This window comes from Diplotaxodon limnothrissa, linkage group LG3 (genome assembly GCF_057381915.1).
Source record: "Diplotaxodon limnothrissa isolate DT_005_m linkage group LG3, D_limnothrissa_male_GT1.1, whole genome shotgun sequence".
NCBI lineage: Eukaryota > Metazoa > Chordata > Actinopteri > Cichliformes > Cichlidae > Diplotaxodon > Diplotaxodon limnothrissa.
Window position 1 is genome coordinate 28,965,186 of NC_140598.1, and position 16,994 is coordinate 28,982,179.

Below are 16,994 nucleotides of genomic sequence, written 5' to 3' on the forward strand. Positions count from 1 at the left end.
GAGCACCAGCTTTCTATTGGTTCAAACACATTGAGTGGGAGACTGACTTTCTTGTCTAAAGATAGAAGTGAATACAATTATTTAAATATACTGTTCACCAGTGAAAAACCTGAAGTGTGTTTTTTTTAAATAATTTGAATTAAAACACTGACTTAGATCTGACAAACAAACACACAACACCAAGAGATGATGAGTTTATCATTAAAAGCTAAAAACATCCAGAAGAAACAAGTGTTTTATAATAATGAAACTACGCTTAATAACTGCAACGTTACATTAATCCTCCCGCAAGGGTTGTTTATGGCCACTAGAGGGCGATGCTTGACTTTAAATACTTCATGAATACAATTAGATCATTAATTCTTTTACAGTTTGTTATAATAAGCGAATAAATCACACGCTCAGCACGCTTGCTGTTCTTAATGAAATGGCCTTATTTTCTTTAAATCTTAATAAAGATTACATTCATTTGTTCATGTGACTGTATGTTTGTTGTGTGTCTGTTCAGCACAATAGTAAAAGAAACTATGGAGATCTCTACACTGTGTAGTCTAGAGATGAGAGAACAAAATATTGTTGTTGTCTTATTTAAAGAACAAAGAAGTTAAATAGACCAAAACTCATCACAGTTATATTAATGCTGTTTTGTCGTCATAGAAATACTGATGGTGGTGATTCATACACATGCACATTATTGTAGTGCTCCAGTACTTAAAGACCTTACCCCTAATGATGACATCATCAGGTGGAGTGATAGTCGAACTCGGACCTGCATGATTCCCACCCCCTGGTGGTGACATTGCGTCATTGCGCCAAGGACCAACCTGCTGCAATTGTTAATGGACACACAGGTTCACCAGTTGCTTCTTCATAAAGACGTCCAGAATCCACAGACATTAAAGTTCATGTTTGGAAAAGTGACACAAGGAGGGAGAAACAATAAGGAACTCTGTTAAACCTGACAACAACAGCACCACAGCTTAGCAAGAAGGGAATGAATGCAGGAAGGTTCACAATTCATTACTCAAGCCAAGTTAAAAGAGATTTTGCATGAAGTAAAAGTGCATTTCTGCCAGAGGTTTCTTCCTGTTAAAAGGGAGTTTTTCCTTCCCACTGTCGCCAAAGTGCTGCTCATAGGGGGTCATATGATTGTTGGGTTTTTCTCTGTATGTATTATTGTAGGCTCTACTGTACAATATAAAGCGCCTTGAGGTGACTGTTGTTGTGATTTGGTGCTATATAAATAAAATTGAGAGAGAGATATTTGTATGACCTTCATCTGAAACCAAACAAAACAACCTCAAAACAACAACAAAGCATATGTTATTATATTCTTATTGTCAGCAGTGAAGATTTAAACCAGTTTCAATTGTATTAACATTACAATGAGCGCCTGTCTCTGAGTGTGGATTTCCATGGAGATTATGCTAGTTTGCTTCATAATAATCAGTTCTCACATGTAAATTGTGCGATCATTTTCAAAATTAAACATTTTGTGTTCAGTTTTTCAGTCACTACAGATCTGATGATTTGTCACCTCTGATTACAGATTATTCCAACAATCTATTAGATTTTTATTGATTTAGTCAAACTGGATCATTCCACTCACAGCTGTCCAGGGACACACTGATAGTTTCATACATGACCACTAGAAGGAGAAAATTGTCTTTAAGTACTTCTTGAATACAAGCAGGTCATCAGTGATGCTTCCATAGTTTATTACAGGAAATGAGAGGCTCAGGTTGTGCTGTTCCTATTAAAAGTGATGTATTTCATTCATCTGTCAATAAATAGTACCTTCACTTTAACATGTACTATGAATGTGGGTGTTGAAGAGTGTCAAGAGTGTCCAACGATGCACAAAGGAATCCACACACTATAACATGCAAGGTAATGAGGGAAGCTACGAATTGGCATGCAAACAATACATCTGAACCTAATTAAACATGAGGCAACAGGAAGGAAGCAAAACAGAACATGGGCATAAGGCTCATTTATGTTGGAAGTGATAGCAGAGCTGTATGTTTGAATTGTTTCTGAAACCACTCAGTCAGATAATAGTAAATCATGTTTAGGTGGAGACGAGTGAGCTAACTCCCTGCTAACTTCTAACTCTGTTTAATTTAATAAATTCTGTTTTCATAGATGCCTGGATGTTAAACTCCATTGTTACACCTGGCAAAGCAGCAAAACTGATCATTTTATTAAAGATGAAAGAATTTAGACAGTTTTTAACTCGCAAGGATGCTGCAGTGTTCGTTTGACTTTTGGGACCTGAAGCAGAGTTTGGACTCTTAAACAGCTAATGACATCAGACTTACACCAGGTCTGTGTGGTTTACTGAAGATACATAAACAGGTCATCATTTTATACAGGTGTCTGTATGATCAACTCCGTCACATCTCTAAGTTTCTGCCTCGATCCTCAGCTCTGAACACCACACGTTGGATTTTGTTGAGAAGGTGAGAGAAGTCATTATGAAGGCAGATGAAACCGTGGTCTCGTGCGATGTTACATCCGTCTTCACTTGCATCCCAGTCACTGAAGCGTTGGAGGTAGTTTGTAAGAGATGTAGGTACAGCAGCTCTCAACAGACAAACATTGTGGAGTGATCATTTAACCAAATGATCTACAACATGTAATGCGTTAATATTGAGGTATTAAATCATGTTATTTGTACTTCACAGTGAAACAGAGTCCTGAGGTCAAGTTTTTTTTGTTCTTTGTGCTTTACCAACAGAACCACAAGAGCAGAAGAAGACCCAGTGAGACCAAAGTTTATTGATCCTGCACAGACACCAGATCGCTGCTGTGGTGAGAACAGGAGGTTTCACACCTCCTTGTCCACCTCAGTGAGCTGACTCTTGCTTCTTTTAAATCTCCAAAGTGCCGCAAAACCAAGAACAGCGAAACCAACAGCAGCAGCAGCAACAACGGCAAGAACGACTTTCAGGGTGGTTGAAGTTTCCACCTCGAATGTGTCATCCACATCTCTCTGTGCCTCTTCTTCTTTCACACCATCCAGCTCCCTCACGCTTTCATGTGTTTCACCTGCAGAGAAAACAGCAGCTGTCAGAGCAAAGTCCTTCACACACCAGCACAGCAGCAAACTAACAGGTGTGAGTTCTGCAAGTGAACAGCTTCAGTTTCTGAGCAGTTTCAGCTTAGACACAGAAAACATCTAAACATCAAGGCGGCTGTGAGTGAAGCGTTTTAGCTCAGCATCTATTGGATGTTCATGTGTTAAATCACAAGTGCAGGAAACTCTAGCAGGGCTGTAAACATGGGCGGTGCTGCAGTTTCTCAGAGGTGACAAACTCACCTGTGACTGTGAGGTTGATGAAGTGACTGATCTCAGTGTGAACTCTTTTACTTCTCCCAGATTTCCTCACTGCTATGTGACACTCATACATCCCAGTGTCATTAAACATGACCTTCTTCAGAATCAGAGAAACGTCTCCATCCTTCATCTCCGGGTCCCTCAGCTTCACTCGGCCATGAAAAGATGGATGTTGATAGTTTTCATAGGAGCGTTTGTTCCTGTAGAAGTAGACGTAGCCGTCTGTGTTCAGGTCAGCTCTGCTCCACTTCAGCACTGAGATTATTTCATCTGTGGAAATCTGACACTGAAGAGTGACGTCATCTCCAAGCTTCACCTGAACATCCTGCTGAAGAGCTGAAGCAAAAAGTGATATTTTTAATATTTAACACACCTCAGTGACCTGAACTCACAGGAACATTTAACATAAATCACGTGGTTTCAGGTGAGAAAACACCAGAAACTTTTTTTAGTGAGTCAAACAAACGTGCTTCTTTTAATCCGCCCACAGTGTTCAGTAAGGTATGTAAGCACACTCATGATTCAGTGACTTGATAGGAATGCCCTAGGTTTTTTCTGTATGACTTCATGTCTCTGTGGAGGAATTTTGGGCAACTCTTTACAATGTTACTTCACTTCATTGAAATGTTTACACAACAACTCTGCAACTACAGCGTCAGATTTTTCTGTTTTTCCAGCCTCTTTGCTGTAGATTTGCTCTGGAAACACAAAAACACTTTTTTTCTGATGTTAAAGTGATATTTGACTCTTGGAAACAAAAGTCTGGTCCTTCAGATCAGGTAAACATTTGTGTTAAACATGATCAAATTCCCTGAAGATGTTCGTGACATATCGAGTTTCGAGTTTCCTTCACCAGCTTTCCGAGTTAGATTTAAAACACCTGGAATGGTCTCCACCCAGATAATGAACCAGTGTTGCTCTCTGACACCAGACCCGAGCAGATGTGATCACAGCTGTATCCAGCTGTCAGATGGACACTTGAACACATGTCTCCTTTGAATTATCTCCTGGCCGTCAGACAGTGACTTCAGACTGATGTTAATGACTTTCACATAACAGTCAGTGATTAAACCTTCATGGAAATGCTTTTCATTTCTTATGTCATATATTTTTAATTTCTAGGTAAACGCATGTTTAGGGCCAACATGTTAAATATGATTTGTTTGAACAGATATGGTTACAAACTGTCTCCACCTCCCTTCGTGTGAGGTTTGACTTTCCTGTATTTGAGAAGTTATTCGACTAATGTTGTAAAACCTTTTGGTTTTAGCTCTGCCTGATGTGTTAGCATGAAACAGTCCAACTCATCACATGATGCTCAGTAATGAGCCCCTTCTTCTCAAGTGGTCTCACATTATAGTCATACTTCAGGCAGGATTTCATTTAAAAAAATCCCCCTCAAAGGCAGGTGGGCCTGTGGAGGGAAAGCTGAGATGACTTTTCTGTCTGAGCATTTCATCTTTGACTTGACCTTTTCTGTTGCTCTTAAAGGTCAGTGGTCGTACACATCGGTTTTCTGCATCCCGTGATGTTAGCTTCAGGTGCTGAGGGGCTTCTATTGAACTCTAACTGTAATGAAGTTTTTTGTGTTGTTTTAAACAGGGAATATGATTCTGTCGGTTAGTGGTTATTTTTTTACTTTTACTTTACTTTTATGTTGGATGATCAGGAGGTAGAGCAGGTCACCTACCCATTGGAAGGTTAGTAGTTTGATCTCTTAATAACTCCAAGTTTCCCTCCTGTGCAGTCTTCAGAGTGTGAATGTTAGACAGAAAGTGCTTAAGCATAGAAAACAGTGCTTGTATGAAAGGACGTGAATGGCTCAGGTAGGGTATAAAAGCACTATACCCACTGAGCAAAGTGATTTTTTTCATTTCATTTCATTTTGTCATATTTGGACGTATGGTTTCGATCCACTGAAGTTGTTTTGTAACACCAGGCAACACCTTTTTTTGTCTACTGCACTTTTAGGGTTGACGTCTGTAGGACCACCATGTTCGGGTTATTTATAGTCCAAATGTGGTCGTGGTGGACGACTTTTCAACGTCAAACTTCAAACTCATTTTAGACATGGTTTTTATGATGCTTATACACGTATAGGCTCTGTAGTCCCATGTTTCCAGAGAGTGGAGATCATGTTTTCTGTACAGAAACAGTTATGTGTGAAGGAGAGCAGCGTGACCACTGGACCATCTCCGAGATGCACACCTCACTAAAATAAAAACCATATATAAATACAAATGCTCTTTTAAACTTATTAAACACATTGTACTCCCTGTAAAAGGAATTCAGTATGTTTTTCTAAATCCTTTAATCAGTATTCTTTTATATTTAAATACACTTTAATAAATTACCGTTTTAATTAAGATTAATCCAAATAAATAAAACAGTTAAAGAAAAGTGTAAAATAAGAAAGAAAAAACCTGAATAAATCAATAGGCTAACACATAATAAATTGTGTTTGTTTATAAATTATCATATTTATCATGTTGATAACGATGTTGCTATTTATAAATAAAAAAATATTTGATCTATTAATCATTCAAATTCCCTGCACCTGGCTCCCCCCAAAAAAATTACCCAGTGTGAAGTCAAAATTTTGAGCGTCATATTGACGTCCAGGTTAGGTCACAGTTCATATCAAATTCAGACGTTGTGTAGATATTCAGAATTGGTCATGGTCATCTAAGGTCCTATGTTTCAGTCTGTTCAGTCACTTAATGTATATAATATATAATGTTGTTCTTCTCTCCCTTTTTGCACAGTCGAGGAGCGTGTCAGGTTACATTTCACTGCGTGTTGTACTTGTATAACTATGCATGTGACGAATAAAGAATCTTGAATCTTGTTTCTCACTTATCCAGAAGGGCTGAATTTGAGGCTTTTTCCTGATCAAATATCTCCACTCCTTTAAAAAAAAATCCTCAAAACAGAGACTGTTAACAACAGCTACCGTCTCATTATTAGCTGTTGTAATCTCCATCAAGGTGATTAAACAGTGATTTGAAGACAGAAAATGTTATATTTTAGACTATTTGACTGCAACATTTGCTGCTCCAAACAAACCCCTCAAATTATCTTTTAACGTGTTAAACAAATTACTCAGAATGATACAGATTAAACATTACTTACAATTAGAAATAATCTGTTTTCTGGTTTAACTCACCGGCAGATGCTGAAATCAAACACAGGGACAGGAGCATGCTGAGAGAAGCCATCCATGACAGCAGGGTAGAAACTGAGAGAGGAAAGTGGTGATTGAAAGGAAACAGAGCAGCTTTACCAAAAAGCACAAGATGAGAAGTTCACACCTCTTTCACTCACGAGTGCACATTTTTTTTTTTCTTTTCTTTTCTTAAATGACATCAGAAACAGCAGTATGCGACATTACGTGATGGCAGAGCTTCAGTTCATCCTTTGTCATTTTTTTTTTTTTTTTTTTAATAAATAGGACAGGGGGAATGAATGAGAGAAAGAGGGGGAGAGAAAGAAAGAAAACCAAAGGGGAGAAGAGACGGTGAGAAGGGGGGGGAAGAGAGAGAAAAAAAAAAGAACTCCTGGGTCACCTGTATGGAGAAAAAAAAAAAAACAAAAAAAAAAAAACAAACAGAGGAGACAGCAAACAACAAAGAGCAACATAATAATAGAGAAAACAAAGCACCATCACAATAAACTAGCTAGCCATAGATATCAATATTTACTAAATAATAAACGATATTGTGCAGCACGCAAGATAGACAGCGCACAGTGTGCTTTGAGGCAGCAGCCAAGAAAGCTTTAGTCCGCGTCTGTGAATACCCATGTGTGCATACCTGTGTGGATCAGCATGCTTGCATTCCAAAGGTTTCTCCATGTAATGATCTGCTAGGGAGTGTGGGGGGGCCACAGCCCCGTCCTCCAGGGTGTGAAGCGGGTATGGAGGAGATCAAAACTCCAGACATCCAGAGGCCCCCAGAACACAAGAGACCATGGAAGACCAACAGAGGGGCAGCCGCGCCACTGTTCCAGTAAGAGCTGAGGAGAGTCCCAGATGAGGGCTCGCCCAGCAGCCGCGGAGCAGAAGTCAGGGGGAGTTGCAGTGACGCGCCCGTGAGCTCCGCCGGCCCCCAGCTGTGCCTGAGTGACCGAGCCCCAGGCCGAGAGGCCGGGGGCACCCCACCTCCAAAGGGGCCCGAGCGAGCCCCAGGCCCCAGGCCCCGACAAGCGGCCGCCAAGGAGTGAGCCGGTGTGTACCTGGACGCCCACCCCCAGACACAAAGAACCACCAACACACCGACACCTGAGGGAGTCCGCCACCGGCAGGGGAAGTGGTGGTAGGGGGAGATAGGCCTCCAAACCTTGGAGGGCCTGAGATGTCCCCAGAGAGGTGGCGCCTGACACCCAACCTGACATATAGACACAGACATACAGGCACACACAGATACAAACATCCATTCCCACCCTCATGCTCTCATAGGGCAGTTCGAATGAGTGCACATTTAATAAGTACACTAGTATAAAGGTGTCAAGTCCCTGCTTGACTATTTGAATATTGAAATAGATTTGCATCTGTGGTCCAATGAGGAGAAGTTTGTCAAAGTTAATGAACAACTGACTCAGAGATTGAAGTCTGACCTGGTTCATGGTTTTCTCAGTAAAATGTCAACGTGAAACAACAAATTTTACCTTGAAGTTAAATTCATAAGAAAAAAATCTCTTGACACAGTCAGTTAAGTCTGTCTCTGAATCATATAAAGGTTTGACTTGTGTGTTTGTTCTTTGTATTTTGTATTTATGTTTGAAATGTTTCACAGTTAGTTTCTAAAACACAATAAAACTTAAAAGAAATGAAACTGACAATGAGTCAAAGTGTCAGAGTCTTCTATGTGTAGACAGAAACCACAGACAGCTCTGGGAAGCCTCTGTGTTTCACTGCATGTTGTAAGAGTCATTTATTCCCTTCTTTGGTAGTTTGTGTTGTTACACATTTGGAAACGTCAAGAGCTGTTACTTCCTCAGTTACACACAGGGTCACATGTAAGGACCAAATAGGGAAGTCAAATCGAGGTGGGTGAGGATGTTTCTCCTGTGGATGGTGCATCGAATGTAAAGGCAGTTTGCATCTGCACGCATTACAGAGGAAACTGGGACAGCTGCTCTGATGGAGAAGCACGAGATGGAGAAACAGGGTCAACGACTGAGTGTGTAGGTTGTGTTTTTTAGACTGAAATAACTGCATCATCGGCCACAGTGCACCTGGAAAGGAAGACTCGGCAACCTGCAGTTTCTAACACCCTTCACTCCGTGGCAAAGGAATACGATCCATTTACAGAGTCTGTTAAAGGAAGGGATCATTTTCACTTTTAGGACGCTGTAAGGAAAGATGCAGGTAATATGCAGTTAAGTCAAAATATTTGTGATTTTCTTCATGGGCTTCATGTGCATGAAAAACAGCCAGCACCATCAGTTCTCTCTTAGGGATTAATGCAAACTATGCAGCCAAAAGTCGAGGCGGAAGCACCTGAAGGCATTTTCAATATAAAGCAAAAACCGAAGGAGATCACAGCAGCTGTCATTCGTCATCTTTGCCTGTGTGAGACGTGCTGATGGAAACTCACTTGAGTACAAAGTTTTTATACTGGCTTTTGAGCGTGGAGGGAAGCAGAGTCAGACTTAAATTAGGTTAAAATAATCTCATTTTGGTGGATTGTGTGAACGCATCATTTTAAATCAGCAGACCCGGGATGATGATGGGCATCATACAGTTTTCTGTGAAGTGGAAGCCATACTGAACGGCTCCCGGAGTGTTGCACACAATGGTCCCAACGATTATTCCTGTCTTTAAAAAGGCTGAATGGCTGCTGAAAAGCTTAAATACACACAACAGGTAATGAGGGAAAAGGAAACAGGTGGGAGCACAGTTGATAATAATCTCAGGATAAGGAGACATGGCATGTAGAATTAAACTCAAGCATGCAAGACACCAGAAAGTGAGAATAGAACAGGAATAAGAGAAACTTAGAAGCAGAACAACACATAAGGGAACAAACAGACTGAACTAAAAAAAAAAATAAAAAAAAATAAGCCACATCTCAAAGTCCAAAAAGAATGAAGGAGTCCACAACAGAAACGCCAAATGCTGTGTCAAAGGCCCAGGAACCGTGACGGCATGATTATTAAAGTATTAAATGCAGAGAAGGGAAAAAATGAACAAAAGAGGAAAAGATGTGGCTGTGAAGACAGACTTCAGAATCCAGCAGGAATAAATATTAACAAAAAGCTGACTGATGCACATCTGTGACTGTGTTGAATACTGGCCTGTAGCTGGAATATAAACAATATTTACTCAGACTTCCTGAGTAAATAACTAATTTACATATTTGATAGACCAAGCCAACTTTATTAGTAAAGTTCTTTAAAACAGCAAGTGCTGACCAAAGTTAACAACAGAATAAAAATACAAAATCATTTATGTGAAAAGACTTTAAAACAATTTAAAAATCAGCTGTCACTCTGTGGCCACTGAAAAGGGGCATGTTTTAAGAAGTGATTTATAATGTGATGGTTTTCTGATAAATCACAGGGTGAGAAACAGGAAATACCAACTGTTTCTTCTTCTCACTGTGTGAAGTTTCCCCGATACTTTCATGACACATGTTGGGGACAGCCGATGAGATGCACTGGGAAATGTGACATATGTAATATAATGTTCCTTGATTTATTTTTTTTGCACACCATGTGTCAAAAAAAGCTTATTTTTTTAAAGCATTTTAATGATAAATATATGTTACACACAGGTGTGTTAATAACAATAACATGTTATAATTAGGCATAGTGCATAGTACACAAAGTACATAACGTTTCTTATTTCTTGTCTTTTTTTAATTTTCCTTTGTTTGCTCTGTTTTATGAGTATATTTGTATGTATATTTAAAGACAGACAAAATCACCAATGCAAACGTTCACAGATCTTTCAAGCCAAATATAAATACATTCATTGTCACAGAGCAGCTTCCACCACATCTGGCAACCAGCATCAGTGTGAATGACTTTTTAATATTTTCAAACAATAACTTAGTGTTGATATGAAAACAACAGTTACCTGAAAATTCAACAGCTCTTATAACCGAACTAACAATTTTGAGCAGCATTAAACAAAAATATTAAAGTTTTGACTTTCATCAATGTTACAAACTTATCTATTCCTATTTACTTCCCAGGGTGGGATCATTCAGTACACATTTGTTTGCATCGTTTAATTCATGTTTAGTTTAGTTCACAGTGAGCTTCAACAATCCCTCTAAATATTATAACATCAGGTTGTATCGTGACATAATAATAAAACAACTGTTTTCATTTCATTGTGAAGATGCGGGACAATTATCATGGCTAAAATATACAGTCTCAATGACCTTTCTCCCACAAAAACGCTATGATGAACAGATTCAACTTTTGGAGATATATTATATCAGTCAAGAACTCACTGAAGAGCCCGTATTAAAGCAGTTTGTAACGCTGGGTGCTTTTTCTCGGTTTATGATGATGATCTAATAATTTGTTAAAAGTTGTATAAAAATAAATGTGTTCATGCTGTAACAGCGTGCTTTAGTTTTCAGCAACAGAGCTTATGCATTTCTGTAGCAGCTTCATTACACTTCAGCTGAGTCCTCAGTAGGAAGTTTGACTAGACGTTGCTTCTTATGTTGACAAGTTCGTCGGTGTACCACAAAACCAATGGCAACAACAACAACAACAACAGCAAGAACAACAACAACAACAGGAATAATGGCCTGCTGAGTCAGAGCACTGACCCTTTCAGCATCATGCATGTTTCCATCTCCTTTTTCCATCACTTGTTTCTCCGACACGCTTTCATGTCTTTCAGCTGCAGAGAAAGCAGAAGTCACAGATGGAGAGGATTCTAACTGGATCATAAAGCTGGAGTTTTTAGTTTACATTTGATGAGCTCCACAAACTCACCTGTAACTGTGAGGTTAATGAAGTGACTGATCTCTGTGTGAACTCTTTTACTTCTCCCAGATTTCCTCACTGCTATGTGACACTCATACATCCCAGTGTCATTAAATGTAACATTCATCAGGATCAGAGAAACATCTCCATCCTTCATCTCCGGGTCCCTCAGCTTCACTCGGCCATGAAAAGATGGATGTTGGTAATTTTCATAGGAGCGTTTGTTCCTGTAAAAGTAGACGTAGCCGTCTGTGTTCAGGTCAGCTCTGCTCCACTTCAGCACTGAGATTATTTCTTCTGTTGAAATCTGACACTGGAGAGTGACGTCATCTCCAACTCTCCCCTGAACATCCTGCTGAAGAGCTGAATACATGAAAATAATGTGTTTTTCCCTTGTTTTTATCATTTCATTTCAAAACACTTTTTATTAATTATTAATCCCGAAGGTAATTAATTAATAAGGCTTACCAGCTGCTCCCATTCACACCACAATAAAACATTCACTCAGACAGAATGAGGCAATCAAACAAAAATAAATTACATTGCATATTTCATATTTTATCCATATTTATATTTAACATAGAGAAACACAATCACAGTCTCCAAAAGCTAATCTGTAGAGACCTTTTACAAAGATGCCAAACTCAACAGGAAGGAAAAGTCCTGGAGTGTCCAGTGTCCACTCATGCTCCACATATTCAATTCAATTCAATTTTATTCATATAACACCAAATCACAACAACAGTCGCCTCAAGGCGCTTTATATTGTACAGTAGATCGTACAAGAGCCCAACAATCATATGACCCCCTATGAGCAGCACTTTGGCAACAGTGGGAAGGAAAAACTCCCTTTTAACAGGAAGAAACCTCTGGCAGAAATGCACTTATTACTTCATGCAAAATCTCTTTTAACTTGGCTTGAGTAATGAATTGTGAACCTTCCTGCATTCATTCCCTTCTTGCTAAGCTGTGGTGCTGTTGTTGTCAGGCTTAACAGAGTTCCTTATTGTTTCTCCCTCCTTGTGTCACTTTTCCAAACATGAACTTTAATGTCTGTGGATTCTGGACGTCTTTATGAAGAAGCAACTGGTGAACCTGTGTGTCCATTAACAATTGCAGCAGGTTGGTCGGCCATGAAAAGATGGATGTGCACATTTGCACAGGAACGCACACGGCTGGAGATCGCTATTCCCCCACACTCATGGAGAAAAACATGGCTAGTGCTCCTCGGACTCGTGATACGGCAGGAGCGTCGTAAAAGCATGTGACGTCATCACCGCAGCAAACAGTAAGAACAAAGTGGAACTTATCGGCAGAAATTAACACTGCACTTATAGCGATACAATTGAAATATAAGGAGACTTTCGGACACACAGGGTCAACATTGCAATGAAATGTGTTTGACGAGCAGCAGTCACTCAGCAGCATGGTACAGTAGGAGAAAATATAATAAAATAAAATAATAAAAAAATAAAGAGAAAAATAGAAAAGACCAAAATATTAGAGAGACGTAGTAAAAGAGAAAAGATGACTAAATATATATGTATCTATAAATATATGTAGATATATGTAGTGATTAAAGAAAGTAAATCTTGAAAAGGAATATGATGGGGGGGGGGGGGGGGATCCTGGGCCATCTGACCTCAGGAAATCACATAATCACATGATAGGGTGGGGCCAGGTTTCACAATGAGCTCCCCCGAAACCCTGGCTGATTGTGACCCACACCCGTTTTCACACCTTGGCTCATGTGATTAGTTAGAGGATCATCAGGGGGTCCTTTTTCCCTGTTTGGGGGGAAACGCCCACTGGGTTTAAATCTGGGACTCTCCACCAATTGACCCTTAGAACTGAAGAAGCTTCTCGGATGAGAGGTGAAACGTCTTCAAACAACTCAAAGAAGTCCAGACGCTTTTCTTTCCAAGCTCCTTAATTGACTCTCCATTTACATTTACAAATTGGAGTCTATTACATAGATATCATAGCACAGTACCTGTAATATCTACAGCGTGCACTAATCGCGTTAATAGAATACTATGGTCAGCAGTACTGAACGCTGCACTAAGGACCATATCCCACATGGACGACAGGTCGGGGGGAGATATAATCACACCCACCCAAGACTGGGTGCCAAGCCCCAAGTTCAATAGAAGAAGAAGTGTTGAGTGCGAGAGAAACTGACCTGAGAGACCAAATCATGACGAAGCTTGAAACCTCGATCCTCAGTAGCCGGTTACCAAGACTACGTGAAACACCCTCAGAAAATCTAGTAGATGATGTGAATGCAGCACTACAGACGATACAGCCACGATTACCAAGACTAACAAGCTAAAAAATACTATGGCAGCAGTGATCAATGAGATGCTCGGCTAAAAGTTGAACAGCCACAAGGAGCGGTACCTCCATGGGGAGACTAGAGACTAGAGGCCAAGGTCAAGGTAGCATGAAGGGAGGTTAGCCAACCATTGGAGCTGCAGAAAGGTGCGATGAAGAAGGTGCCTAAGAAGTACAGGAAGCTGTCCATACCTGAGGCCTTGGAAACTGCTAAGCAACAACTCAGGAGAATAAACCAGCTGTTCTCCACAGAACCAGCCAAGGTGGACTCTCAGTGGCAGGGGAACAGCACCACCAAGGCTGGAGATAGAGCAATACTGGAAGAACATGTGGGAGAAGGATGCAACCCATAACGGCAATGCTCAGTGGCTAGTGGATCTGAGGGCAGACCACAGCAAGCTCCCTAAACAGGGACCAGTAACCATCACAGTGGCAGACATCCAAGAAAGCGTCTCCAGTATGAAGAGCTGGACAGCACCAGGATTGGCAAGAATACCAGAGGCACATACACCAGCTATTGGTAGACCGAGCCATTGCCCGAGACTGTAAAACCAGGCTGACCAACGTGTGCACTTTGTGGATTGATTACAAGAAGGCCACATGGAACATACATGGAACCACATAACCAAGTGTCCAGCACAGTATACAGAAACATCTGTGCTGAATACAGTGTTGTGTGGGTCAACTTTTCTTGCGAGAGACAGAGAGAGGCGTTGAAAGACTGCTCCAACGGAACTTGTTGTTTTTGGAGGAAAACACGAACACGGTGTACAGTCGAGTCTTAATAGCTTACTTACAACCGGGCTCGTCAGGCACTCTTCTTGGCTGCAGTGGTTATTATTATATTTACATGCTTCCAGCTCCCGTTTTTCCTCGATGACAACTCGTACCTTTCCACTCCCCTTTTTCTCCCTCCTCGCGCTCACAGACCCATAACGTGTATGGCAGTCCATTCTCCCTGCAACACGGACTACACTGCCCATGATGCTACATTCTTTAGAGCTATGCTTGTAGCATTCTGCCTGTTAGCTTAGCACAACAACAACAACAACGAAAAGGCGCTCTCTCACCCAGGAAACACACAGTCAGAGAGAGAGCTCGTCGCCCTGTAACCATGGCAACCGTAACGCTGCCGCCTGGAACAACAGAACGTAGCTGTCAAACAAAACCCAAACAGTCCTGACCCGCGACAATATGAAACAGGAAAGTACCGCAGTGTAATCCATTTATTTCAACAAAGTAACTGTATTCTGAATACCACCTTTTTAAACGGTAACTGTAACGGAATACAGTTACTCATATTTTGTATTTTAAATACGTAACGGCGGTACATGTATTCCGTTACTCCCCAACACTGTACATACATACATACATAGATACATACATACATACATACATACAGAGCACATTAAAACTAGTTGAAAATGGTTAACTTTAAAAATGACATTTAGAGATAGATAGATAGATAGATAGATAGATAGATAGATAGATAGATAGATAGATAGATAGATAGATAGATAGATAGATAGATAGATAGATAGATAGAGAACTTGTAGAAGTAAAAATATAAACACGTTACTCACCTGTTAATGCAGAAATTAGAAAACAAAACAGAAGGATTTTAAAATATCCCATGTTTAACAGGAGCATGAATACCACAGAGCAGCAGAGTCCAGAGTGAAACAGAAAGAGACTTCCTGGTAAATGATACTGACTTACAGTAAATCCGTGAGTGGAGGATTTAAAGGAAATGAGTCAGTGACCTTCTGTTTACAAACACACCAAATTAAATGTAAGAAATAAATACAACCAATGACGACTTCATGGAGATATATATATATATATATATATATATATATATATATATATATATATATATATATGTGTGTATAATAGAGAGATATATTCTCTGCTTAAAGAATCAGGTTTCATGTGCATCTGTTGAGTTTCACGTTACTGACACCAGCAAAAAAGCCAAGGGGTAAAGTTTCAGCAGCACAAGCTGCGTGTCACTTTGCATGTTGTTTGTGCTGCAGAGAATACCTGAGAGTACCTGTCATCCATGTCTACAGATTCTTCAGGGTTAGACCCAAAGTCACTGAACAGCCTGTAGCAAGATCAGTTTAAAGTCTAAATCTCAGAGCTGACATTAAAATCATGTCATCTTTCTTCCATATTTGTATATTTATTGAACAACCCAGCAGCAGAAATGAAGCTGACAACAAATGCAAAAACATTTAAATTAAGTCATGAAGAAATCTGAGAGGGTTTTAAATATGTTTAACTTTGTTTTAAAGCTCTCTGGCATGTATTGACACACACAGCTATTGGTGAGCAGCCCAGAGGAATATTTGTATCAACTCACTTTCAGTTTCACTAACAAGATCAAAGTCATGACTCACGCTGTGTTCACTGAATCAGAGGAGTGTAGGAGGGCTCAGAGGGCGTAACCACACACAGGCGTCATGCTGACTGAGGAACCAGGAACAAACAGCTTCACTGAACCTCTGCAGAGCAGGTTTTTATGTTAACAATCACAACACAACTTATTGACTTAAAAAATATGAAACTGTTTTAAATATGACCAAATGATTTTGTGACTTCTTTCAATAAATAACCAAAAGCTGTGCCTGCAATAAGCTGATGGTTTCCTGTTTGTCTTTTATCCTTTAAAATGTTATCTTGGTTTATTTGTGACTCTGTCGAACGTCGAGGTAACAGGAAGATGTTTTATATGCATTGAAATGAGTTTTACACTTGTGTTCACTACAGACTGTCAGGATCTGCTTCACAGCGTATTGTTTATATTCTGTGTTTGAATGGAGGGATTCAGAGACCTGTATGATCTCCTCTTGCAGCTCCTCACTCTGATTGGCTGCTGTAGTAGTGAACCGTTTACCTTTGACCTCTTTAACCTCGCTGCTCTGAGTTGTTTCCTCTTTTAGAAAAATAAAAGAGCCGAGCGTCGACAGGCGGTGCCTTTGACTGGATGTTACCTCGCTGTGAACACACATGGTTCATATTTCAAGATAGGAACCAACCAAATATTTGTTTTTTCAGACTGTAGAATCAGAATTTCGTGTGAACAACAAGAAAATGGATCCAGCCTGCCTTAGTACCAGCTGAGCATCACAGCCTACCTGAGTGTTCTTGCTGACCATGTCCGTCTCTTTCAGACCACATCTGCTGATGGCTGCTTCCAGCAGGATAACACACCACTTATTTTAAACTTTTTCTTTAACACGATCAGTTCACTGTGATCAGACAGCCTCTGCAGTCACCACATAAAACACAAACCTTTAGGATGTTCTGGAAATCTTCAGTAACTTTGGGTATCATGTCAATTTGGCCCAAAATATCTGAGAAATGT

General features: G+C 40.1%; 2 protein-coding genes across 2 annotated transcripts; both read right to left on the reverse strand.

Moving 5' to 3' along the window:
• Nucleotides 1–2,830: 2,830 nt before the first annotated feature.
• LOC146635245 (uncharacterized) lies at nucleotides 2,831–6,558 on the reverse strand. The gene is made up of 3 exons (XM_085350064.1): nucleotides 6,507–6,558; nucleotides 3,323–3,676; nucleotides 2,831–3,051 (listed from the first exon to the last, which is right to left on the reverse strand). Exons 1-3 carry the CDS (start codon nucleotides 6,556–6,558, stop codon nucleotides 2,831–2,833), a joined length of 627 nt encoding a protein of 208 aa, XP_085206190.1.
• Nucleotides 6,559–10,968: 4,410 nt separating this feature from the next.
• Nucleotides 10,969–15,274, reverse strand: LOC146635246 (butyrophilin subfamily 2 member A2-like). Its single transcript, XM_085346151.1, has 3 exons — nucleotides 15,208–15,274; nucleotides 11,300–11,653; nucleotides 10,969–11,204 (listed from the first exon to the last, which is right to left on the reverse strand). The coding sequence occupies exons 1-3, from the start codon at nucleotides 15,272–15,274 to the stop codon at nucleotides 10,969–10,971; spliced, it is 657 nt and encodes a 218-aa protein (XP_085202277.1).
• Nucleotides 15,275–16,994: the final 1,720 nt, after the last annotated feature.

Excerpts from the sequence above, each read along its gene's own strand:
- LOC146635246 (XM_085346151.1), bottom strand. The coding sequence starts at position 15,274 with ATGCTCCTGTTAAACATGGGATATTTTAAAATCCTTCTGTTTTGTTTT. Across the intron at positions 11,654-15,207 it reads TCTAATTTCTGCATTAACAG|CTCTTCAGCAGGATGTTCAG; the intron begins GTGAGTAACGTG and ends TCATGTATTCAG. Across the intron at positions 11,205-11,299 it reads CATTAACCTCACAGTTACAG|CTGAAAGACATGAAAGCGTG; the intron begins GTGAGTTTGTGG and ends CTTTCTCTGCAG.
- LOC146635245 (XM_085350064.1), bottom strand. The coding sequence starts at position 6,558 with ATGGCTTCTCTCAGCATGCTCCTGTCCCTGTGTTTGATTTCAGCATCT. Across the intron at positions 3,677-6,506 it reads TTTGATTTCAGCATCTGCCG|CTCTTCAGCAGGATGTTCAG; the intron begins GTGAGTTAAACC and ends TTTTTGCTTCAG. Across the intron at positions 3,052-3,322 it reads CATCAACCTCACAGTCACAG|GTGAAACACATGAAAGCGTG; the intron begins GTGAGTTTGTCA and ends TTTTCTCTGCAG.